At 56.7% G+C, this 9935-nt stretch overlaps 1 protein-coding gene and 1 long non-coding RNA gene across 2 annotated transcripts; both read left to right on the top strand.

Moving 5' to 3' along the window:
• The first annotated feature begins 3591 nt into the window (after nt 1-3591).
• CSF2 (colony stimulating factor 2) lies at nt 3592-6889 on the top strand. Its single transcript, XM_037801782.1, has 4 exons — nt 3592-4762; nt 4862-4903; nt 5724-5861; nt 6563-6889. The coding sequence occupies exons 1-4, from the start codon at nt 4610-4612 to the stop codon at nt 6644-6646; spliced, it is 417 nt and encodes a 138-aa protein (XP_037657710.1). The 5' UTR covers nt 3592-4609; the 3' UTR covers nt 6647-6889.
• Nucleotides 6890-8128: 1239 nt separating this feature from the next.
• Nucleotides 8129-8924, top strand: LOC119507993. The gene is made up of 3 exons (XR_005211379.1): nt 8129-8325; nt 8404-8436; nt 8884-8924. It is a non-coding gene; the product is annotated as an uncharacterized LOC119507993 (long non-coding RNA).
• Nucleotides 8925-9935: the final 1011 nt, after the last annotated feature.

Consider the following 9935-nt stretch of genomic DNA (forward strand, 5'->3'; position numbering starts at 1 on the left):
CTATGAGCCTGGGCCTCGTCCTCCTGTCCCTGCCCACACAACCACCAGACACAGCCCTGGAGGTTTTCCCCACCAGGCCCCTCCGACCTGGGCTGAGCAGGTGTGGAGGCCACACATGGTTGGGGGTTAATGGCCTCAGATGCTCCTGACCCCAGGCAGGTCAGGAGTGATCAGTGCCAGGGACCGGGGTCCAGACTTGGAGTTTGGCCAGGGCAGCCTGGTCTTTTTGAGGTGCATCTCGGGGAGAAGACAAGGGATGCAGGAGTGGTCAGCCAGGGTCTGAGACTGCAGAGGCCAGAGATGCTGCTTCATGTCGTTGGTTCAGCTTGGAGTGTCAAGGAGCCCCTCCCAGGAAGGAAACACCCTAAGTGCTCCCTGAGGGTGGTGGCAAGAGCTAGGCGGGGCCCCAGGAGCCCTGACATTGGGTGGAGATGGACTTTCCACCTCAATTTCCATCTGTTCAGAAAGATGCTCTCTGGGGCTAGGGCTGGGGAATGGGCAGCTGTCCCTGAACATTCCAGCAAGGCTGGGACTTCTGGCCCAGTGTGGGCACCAGAAGCCTCCCAAAGTGTGTGTGTGTGTGTGTGTGTGTGGGGGGTGGATGGGGTCTTGGAGGGATGGCTTGAGCACTGCCTCTTCTCTGGGAGGGTTCTCCCACAGAGTTTCCTGGGACAGGCAAAAACTTCCCTGTGAGCCAGTGATAATTAAGCCCACTCTACAGATGAGGGGGCTGAGGCTCAGGGAGGAAGGGCATGGAGAGGCTTAGGGAGCAGGTGGGGAAGAGCTGCCCTTCGGCCCCCAGGGCCTCCCCGGGACAGTCACAGACCACTCCAACCTCCTTGCAAACACCTGCCAGGAATCCAACTTCACAGCTTCCTTGAGGGGACACCCATGCCTGGTCCATCCCCTGCTGGTCCAGCCAGGTGGCCAGATTTCCTGGCTTTCTGACTGAGTTAGTGGAAAACATCAGGGTAGCAGGAATGGATGTGGGTTCAAGTCCTGCCTCTGTTGTCATTGATTACATAGATGAGGCCGGTCATGGGGCTCTGGGTCCCAGGCCCCCAGTGAGGACAAGGAACCCCACCCAAGGGGTAGCAGGCATGAGGGAAGGTGAGCTCAGCTGAGGGGCCCATGCAGAGGTCCCACGGGATGTGAGGAGCCGAGGCCTGTTTCCTTCCCACAACTTCCTCTTGCGATAAGGATCCTGGGGTGGCCACAAGCCCCCGTTTCCTCCAGAGGCTGTGGGGATGGAAACTCACAGGAAACCACTTCCAGAGGGTTTTCTCCTGGCTCTGTAGGAAGGGGGTCAAAGAGGAGTCATGCCCGCCCATCATGGTCCCCACCGAGCTCTGCATTGCGGCCCTGAGTCATCGCGGCCGGCTCGATGCTATCGCTGTCTCTTTCCATGCGGTGCAATCTAGGAATGCCTGTTGTGTCACGGCCTCAGGCCTGATGTCATCTTTCCAGAAGAAAGATGCGTGGCTGCCCACGGACCTCACACCCAACCCACAAGCCTCTGTCCTACGGATGCTGGCTTCAGCACCCACAGGCATGCTGCTGTGGATTTCTTCTATGGCTCCTGCTTTCCCTCCTCTCCCAGCCTTCCAGGGCCCTCAGTCACTGGCCAGTCTCGCCCCCAGCTCCCACACCCCTGGATCTTACATTGGGCTCTTCTTCTGGCCCTCGGCCCTTCTCTCTGCCTAACACTCAGGGCCTTAGCTGTCACATAGACACTGTCTCCCAAATCTGTCTCCTGTGCACCCAGCCTCCTAAACTCCGAACCTTCCCAGGGGCCCTTAGTCCCGGGAGACACGCTCTGTCATTCCTTGAGTACTCACCTTAGACACCTGGATGGTGGCTCTAACCAGTCTCACTCAGAGCACACTTTTGGGAGTGAGGAGGAGATACATCTTGTTCCTCCATCGATGAGGCTATAAAGCCCCTGAAGGCAGGCCCCTGTCTGTTTTCAGTCATCCTGGTACCCCCTTCCCCAGCAAGAACTAGTAGATGCTCAATAAATATTGAATGAAGGAATGAGTGAATGAATGAATGAATCCCATATGACACCTTCTAAAACACTCTAGAATCTGCCTCTTCTTTGCCATACTCCTAAACCCCCATCACAATCACTATTGCACAGTGCCCAGGTTGGTCTGCAGCCCACAGGACCAAGTCCAAGCTCACCATTGGCACTTAGGCCCAGTCCTTCAAGCCACTGCTGCAACCAGGCCATCCTGAACCAGGAGCCAAGCCACCCTCTGCCCTGTCCTAGGCCTGTGTCTCTGTGGCTTTCCATGCTGTCCCCTCCCCTTTCCCCCAATCCCACTGCCAACAACCAAACCTGCCCCCTGAGTTCTACTTGCCCTTTCAGTCTCTGCTGGGAGGCAGCATTTCCCAGGAAGCTTCTCTCATCTCCCTGTACCCCCAGTCTGGGAGAGGTGGCTCCTTGGGATCCCTCATCTCCAAACTTCCCCCATTCCAGCCTGGACCACAGGAGGGGAAGGTCCGCTGTGGCCTGTCTCTCCCACCAGACTGAGAGCCTCGAGGGCCAGAAGCAAGGACCAGGGGAGGGTCCCGGCCACCTCCTCCCCAGCCCAGGGCCTGGCACAAATGGGAAAGTTTTATCAACTGTCAGGAGGAAAGTGTCCAGTCCACAGTGGGCACACCAGTTCTCTGCCTCCCTGGTCACCAGCTGGGCCCCCCACTGTCTGGCCCCAGCCTCTGGGCCCCTGTCTCACACGGTTCCCCACTCCGGGAGGCATCTGCCTCTAGTATTCCTGGTCCTCCTCCTGGCTGCCCACCTCCAGCCACGCACACCTCCCACGAGCTCCTGGATGGGACTGAGCAGGAGACGCATGGGAAAGATGGAGGGAGGGTCCAGACCTCAACATGCCACCCCCACCCCAGCTTGGTCACCTAGGAATGTTCCACCCGGCTCAGAAGGGCAGGGCTGGCCTCACGGTGTGTCCCAGATCCTGGCAGGGAACCCCAGTGGAGCCTGGAGGGACACAGCCTCTAAGGCCTGGCTTCCCCATGCAAGGGCTGGAAACTTCCTGTCCTACAGAAAAACTTGTCAGGGCCACAGGCTCAGGGCACAGTGCTTGGGTTCCACCTGCCCTCCAGGTGCTTGCTCACCTGAGCCCAGCAGAGCATTCTCACTTGTGTCTGACCCCATCGGTCTAGGCCAAATCAGCCTCTGAGGCCCTGAATCATCACACCCGGTGTGGGGACCTTCTCTCCTATCACGGGGGCATCCGCAGAGGTGCAGAGCCTTTTGTGAAGCAGGTGACAGGAGCCAGGACTCCCACAGGTACACCCTTTTGTAAAACAGCTCCCTTCCCCCCAACAAAGACACATGTGCAGACACACCCAATCGCACCAACAGGCATACTCAGATATGTACACAGGTGTCCCCACACCCATGCGGACCCGAAGCTCATGGCATGGGCAGCTTGAGCCGGATCTCTTGGGCAAACACAAACTCGTGCTGCCTTCTCCAAACTCTCTTGTGAAAATCAAACACTTGTGAGTCCCTGGAGAACCTGTGACTTTACAAGAAGCAGTTTTTGCTTCCACTGAGGGGCCTCTGGAGCTGGAGGTGGGAATGGTACCAGGTAGGATATTGAGCTTGGAAGCCTTCTCTTGAGAAGCCCGTGTCCCCTCTACCTGGTGTTCACTCAGCTGGCCCCTGAAGCTCCTGGTGCCTGCCGTGGGCCAGTGCCTGCCTGCCCTGCACGGAGAGGTGAGGGGAGGGTCTCAGGCTCACAGAGCCCAGAGGAAAGAATCGCTCGGCAAGGGGGTGCCAGAGTTGGAACCCAAACTCAGGTCCCTGAGCCACCCTGGCTGAGGGCCGCAGCCTGCTCGGCAGCTTAGGGGTTAAGTACAGCTGTGTAAGCCGGAGCTGTTGCTGTCAGTTGGGATCTCACCACGAAGGAATGCTCTGCAATCTTGCTATTTGGACATGCACCATTCCCTCTGCCCCCTCGTGGACTACTCTGGGTCGTTGGTGGCAGCTGGGGTGAGCCGTCGCATGCTCGTGCCATTTGGCTAGACAGTGGGACAGGCCTGTGAGAGTCCCTCTCATACTCAAGTCCCTCACTGTGGCCAGAGGATGGGGCTCTAGGAGGAGTGGGGGAAGGCTGGGGTGGGAACGAATGGACCACCAGGGTTGGCAAGGCCTGCTTAGAGGCCTCCTGGTGTAACAGGCAGGATGGGGAACCTGGGCTTAGCCTGTCTTCTAGGTTCCACCTTGGCCACTCTGGGTCAGGAAATCCAAGCTGTGCTTGCAGGCCCTTCGGAGGGCTGGGGCAGCCTCGGGCTTGTCCGACTGCCCGGGGGTGGGGCTGGAGAGCTCCCCAGGAAGCGGCCAGTGGGCTGCTGGTTCTTGAGAGGCTCATTAATGAAAACCCCTGAGGCTGACCACCTAGGGGAAAGGCTCATGGTTCCCATGTGTAGCTGATAAGGGCCAGGAGATTCCACAGTTCAGGTAGTTCCCCCGCCTCCCTGGCGTTTTGTGGTCACCATTAATCATTTCCTCTAACTGTGTATATAAGAGTTCTTTTGCCAGTGAGCCCAGTGCTCAGAGAGAAAGGCTAAAGTCCTCCGGAGGATGTGGCTGCAGAACCTGCTTATCCTGGGCACTGTGGTCTGCAGCCTCTCCGCACCCACAGACAGCCCTGTCACCTGGGCCAGCAGGCACATTGATGCCATCAACGAGGCCCTGAGCCTTCTGAACCACAGTGAAGACTCTGCTGCTGTGATGGTGAGTGAGGGAGGGCGAGGGCCTCCGCCCCGACAGCCTCACTGGCCCTGACCCGCCCCATCCGTCAGCTTGATAACATGACAGTTTTCTTTTCTACAGAATGAAACAGTACAAGTTGTCTCTGAAATATTCAATTCCCAGGTAAGATGCATCTCTCTGACACACTTCCCCAGGGGTCCTGGTTCTCAGGGGTGGCTCCATTTCAGCTGGACCCTCCCAGGTGTCCACTTTCTCTCTAGTTGACTGGCTGCCGGGAGGAGGGGGGCAGGGTTCTGGTCCCTAAGGAGGCTGCTAGCCTTGCCCCTGTGGTGATCAGCTGGGCTCCTTTTATCAGCTGAACAGCCACCGGCAGACTTAGCATCCCAGGGACTAGGGGTCACCAGGGGACAGGTGGGTAAATGGGGGGTACTTTATGATAGAGGGGTTGTGAGCTTGGGGCACTCACTCTGCCCCATGGAGACAGAGCACGGGGGTATCAGAACAACCCCTGCTCACACAGCAAGTCTGGGCAATGCCCGGCCCCACCTCTGACTCCCTGAATGGTGGGGGCAAGTGGCCTCCTTTCCTGGGAGCAGTGACACTCTTTAGATGCCAGGCCAAGTGAACGAGGCTGTACTGGGTGTAGGTGGCCCAAGCCTGGGAGGGGAAGAGGGGTCAGACTCATGCCTGCAGTGGATAAGGCAGTGTGTAATGGCTGGACCCAGTGTGAGTCAAATTGGGAATCATTCTGTGCCCTACTATGCCTTCTTTTTGGGGGGTGAGGATGTCTTCTATTGTCCACCTGGCCACTCTGGTCAGGAAATGCAAGCTGTGCCCGGAGGGCCCCTCGGATGCTGGGGGCTGCCTAAGGCTGGTCCGACTGCCCGGGGTGTGGGGGGGAGGGACCGAAGGGGAGGGGGGTCCTGTGGTCCCCCGAGGGCTGTGGCCAACTGCTCACCGAGGGCCGAGCCTTTCCCCACAGAAGCCGACCAGTCCTGCAGACCCGCCTGAAGCTGTGAGCAAGCAGGGCCTGCGGGGCAGCCTCAGCAGGCTGGAGGGGCCCCCTGACATGATCGCGGACTACTACGCGCAGCTCTGCCCCCCCCACCCAGGTGAGTGCGCACGTCGGTGGCGCCCGCCGAAAAGCAAGAGCCCAGGGGAGGGTCTCAGTCCAGAGGGGTGGAGATGGTGGGGTGAGACCCTCTGGCTGTGGCTGTTCAGAGCCTCCAGAGGTTTTCCGTGTCACAGATTTTTTTATGATTAGCCCCTCCGGAGACAGGGGGGTAGCGGTTAACGCCGTGGCGCCGGGAGGCCCACAGCGGCCCCTAGTGGTGAGCCGCTGCTACTCTTGCCCTTGCTGACATTATCTTCAACAAGGTCAGGGGCGAGGTAAACGCAGGAAACACCGGCCTGGCCAAGGTCCAGAGGAAGTGCCGGGGCCCAGCGCCACCTCCCATCAGGACCTTTCCCTGGCCCCACGTGGGGGAGCCTGGATTGTGTGGAAGCAGGAAGAGAGATTTCCTGAACGGGCACGACCCCAAACGCTCCTGCCCCTCCTGGGCAACCCGGGGATGGCCCCAGCCTGGCTGCTCCGCCCTGGCCTTGGCCACGCCCCCGCGCCCCACCTGCCGCCGGCAGAGCTGGGCACCCCTTGGGGAACCACGGGTGGCGGTAGTGTCACCTGACCCAGGTCAGGGGGCGGGCCCCAGAATGGGCCTTCTGACCCCTGAGTTCTAAGAGGCACAGAAATATGCTGGCACTTCCCCCAGGTAATCCACCCATGCCTGGGGCTCAAGCTTCCTGTGTTTTTTTCTTTTAAAGGAAACTTCCTGTGCAAACCAGACTGTCACCTTCATACATTTCAAAGACGACCTGGGCAGCTTTCTGCGTGACACCCCCCGTTGACTGCTGGGTGAAGTGAGGCAGGCGGGTCCAGCCAGGGCCCGCACAGATCACTGCCCTCCCAACTGCCAAGAGCCAGCAGCCGACACTCTTCGCTTGGAAGGACCACGGGACAGGCCACGCCATCCCTGACCAGGGCCTGGGAAGGGTGGGGGGTATTTTTATATGGCTGGGATCATATTCATATTTATTTATATATTTATGTATTTTTATATTTATTTATTTATTTAAGCTTATGCTCCATATTTATTTGAGATGTCTTACCATAATAAATTATTAAAAGTCTGTTCTTATTTAAGCTGTTTTCTGATTTATTTCTAACAATGAGCAAATGCTCACTGGTGTTTCCGTGCCCACGCACGGGGTCAGGGAGAGGAGGAAGATGGGAGGTAGGGAAGGGGCAGGGGTCTGAATTTGGCCAGGTCCTGTCTGAGGGGCAACCCCATCGGAGCAGAGGGGAGGCCAGGGTCCAGCCTGGGTGGAGCATGCTGTACACCTGGACGTGCTTCCCTGGGTGCTCAAGGCTCTCACCTCAGAGAAAGGCTTTCCAGGTTTTTCTGGAAGTCTCAGCTGCCATCCCAGCTGGAATCTTGTCCCATAGAAGGGCATCATCCTTCCTGGAGAGGCCTGGGGCTTTGCTGGGGGTTGGCAAAACCCCTGTGCCCCTCAAAGGCCCTGGGTCCTGCCTCCCGTCCCCTCCCCTCATTCCCACCCACCACACACACACATATGGGCTTCAACCCCTTCTAAGGTAACTCAGCAAATAGACTGGCTCTTCAGAGAAAACTAAACCAAACCACAGGAGTCACAGCTCAGCATATTTACCAAACTTTCCCCAAAATTGGTGATCTTAATCTTCAAAAGTCAGAATGTAAGTTCGTAATTTGTTGGTACGTGGCTCTAATGTGGCATTTTTCTGAATGGGTTTTAGTTTTATATGATGTTTCGAATCCAATCAAGCACTTTCCCCTAAAATCCACGGCCTTCAAGCTGAGAAAATAGCAGCCCCCACCACCAGCTTTGTCAGCCAGGCTGCAGGCCTGTTCCTGAATGTGTTCCCCTGTGGCCCTTCCGGGGACCGTGAGGAAGCGGGTGTGTCCCCAGGTGGCAGGTGGAAGGTCTTCTCTGGGGCAGAAGGGCCTGGGGAAGCGGGATTGTGTGCCATCCATCCCCTTGCTCTCTCCACCCCGGTCAGCACCTGCAGACAGAGCAGTCCTGGCCAAACACCTCCCCGACCACGCTCAGGCGGAGAAATCAGGGCTCCAGGCAGGATTACAAATAAGCCTTCTTGGGCCAAGTCTGAATTTCAGTAAAGACAAGAATTCATGAAGTGTGCTGTGGTTATAGAAACATGCACGAAGAGTACATCTTGCCCAGCGATAAGGTCCTCTCTGCCTTCCTCGTAAGCCAGCGATGACTGATAAGAAATTGAGCATTTCCGTAGATTCACATATAAAGGTATCCATCCCCACAGCAGCGCTGCAAAGCCCAGGGCTTGGACCGGCTCAGAGCCACCTTCAAGTGACACCATGCACCTGTATGTGCTCCTGGCTTGTGTGCTCTGGGGGCCAGAGAGCCATTCCGCCCCAATGAAGATAGCCCCTGTGTCTCCCCAGGAAAATCACACAGCAATCTGTGCCGAGATTCAGAAAGAACTTTTGGCCGACCACGTTATGTACCATGTAAGTCCGAGTTTTCATGAAAAGTTATTTTGTGCTCAGTGGCTCTTTGTGTTTCTGACCAACTTCTTCAATTTCCAGGGTTCCTTCAGCAGGCCCCAGAACACCAGTAAGGTAAGGAGCCCTTTTTCCCTTCTGACCATTGCAGGCCACACCCAGGGAAGAGAGAAGAACAAGGGGCATTGGAATAAGAAATCCGAGAAGAAACCTGGGTGTTTGAGGAGGGAACCTCCAGTTCAGTCAACGGATGAACCATGGCCAGGCCCAGGGCTGGGGGAACAGACCTTCGGGGCCCAAGAGGGAGGCCGGTAGCCCTGTCCATGTTTTCTGGCCACCATCCCAAAGCAACCCTGGGCCCAGAGAGGCTCAGACACCCACTGCCTCCAATACATGGCCCTGTAGGATCCACAGGTCTCCTGTGGAAGCATCAGGGTAGGTCCTCAGAGCTTGGGGCCACGATGGCTCCTTCTAACCAGGGCGTCCAGGGATGGATGAGGTCAGGGGTCAGCTGACAACCCCCTTTGTCCCATCACCAACCCAGTGTCCCCAACCCTGTTTCAGGAGCCCTGCTATGGGGAATTCACCAAGAACTTCATCTCCACCCTGAAGAATCTGTTTGAACTTAATAAGAAGGACTATCATATAAACAAGATTTATAAGGACATGGAAGAACTCACCAGGATCTGTTCAAAGCTGAAAGTAGGTTGTTTGCTCTTAAGGGAACCTGAAACATAATTTTTCTGCCACCATGGTCAGGGGACCAGCAGGGCAAAGCACTTCTTATGGACCCCATTTGCCACATGCAAGGCCCCCAGTGCTACTCTTGGGTCAAATGGGTGACTCTTCTCTGTGATCCTCTGATTCCAAATAAGTTTACTCATTGATGGGGGGAAATGGAATGGGGGAGCTAGGAGTGGGAGGGCAGAGGCTCAGAGGTCCTTCCGGAGGTTTCTGTCCATGCCCTCCGCCAAACTCCCATGCAGAGGGATCATGTGGAGCGGGTGAGAGCAGGGCTGGCCGTGGACTCAGCCTGGGGAGAGGGGAAGGCCACTCAGTGCTGACCCCAGTGGGGCGATCGGTCCAGGCTTGCTCCAGTTTGCCCCTGCCATTGGGGCGTCTTCTGGGAACCCCTCTGGAAACCCATGACGGGGGGATGGACAGTGGTGTAGGAGGGCAGGTGGCAGGGAAATGACTAAGATTCGTCTCTCCCTTTGCCCACCCCTGTGAATCTCACCCTGCTTTTCCTCACGTCCCTCTCCTCGGCAGCTGTGGGACCTGCTTACACCCTGCTGGTTCTCTCCCCTAGGCTCCGAATGATCCTTGCACAGTTCCCAGTGCTTTCCCCAAGCCAGATGGAGAAGGCCTGAGTTGCCTCCTGGGGGTAGGAAGCTTACAGGCCCTGTTGCTAGGAGAACAAGAGTTTGCTTTTATTTTTATTTTTTTCTGTTAAGAAGATGACTTAAACGTGTTTCTTTTTCAGCCAACAGAATCACCCAAGAACTGTACTATTGAGAAAAGTAATTTCTTACGGTTTAAGGAAGCCTTACAGAGTGTTGTCATATCCATAGAAGGATGGAAGTCCTGTAACATTAGCGGCAGCCTGTGGGACCCCG

This window comes from Choloepus didactylus, chromosome 13 (assembly GCF_015220235.1).
Source record: "Choloepus didactylus isolate mChoDid1 chromosome 13, mChoDid1.pri, whole genome shotgun sequence".
Taxonomy (NCBI): domain Eukaryota; kingdom Metazoa; phylum Chordata; class Mammalia; order Pilosa; family Megalonychidae; genus Choloepus; species Choloepus didactylus.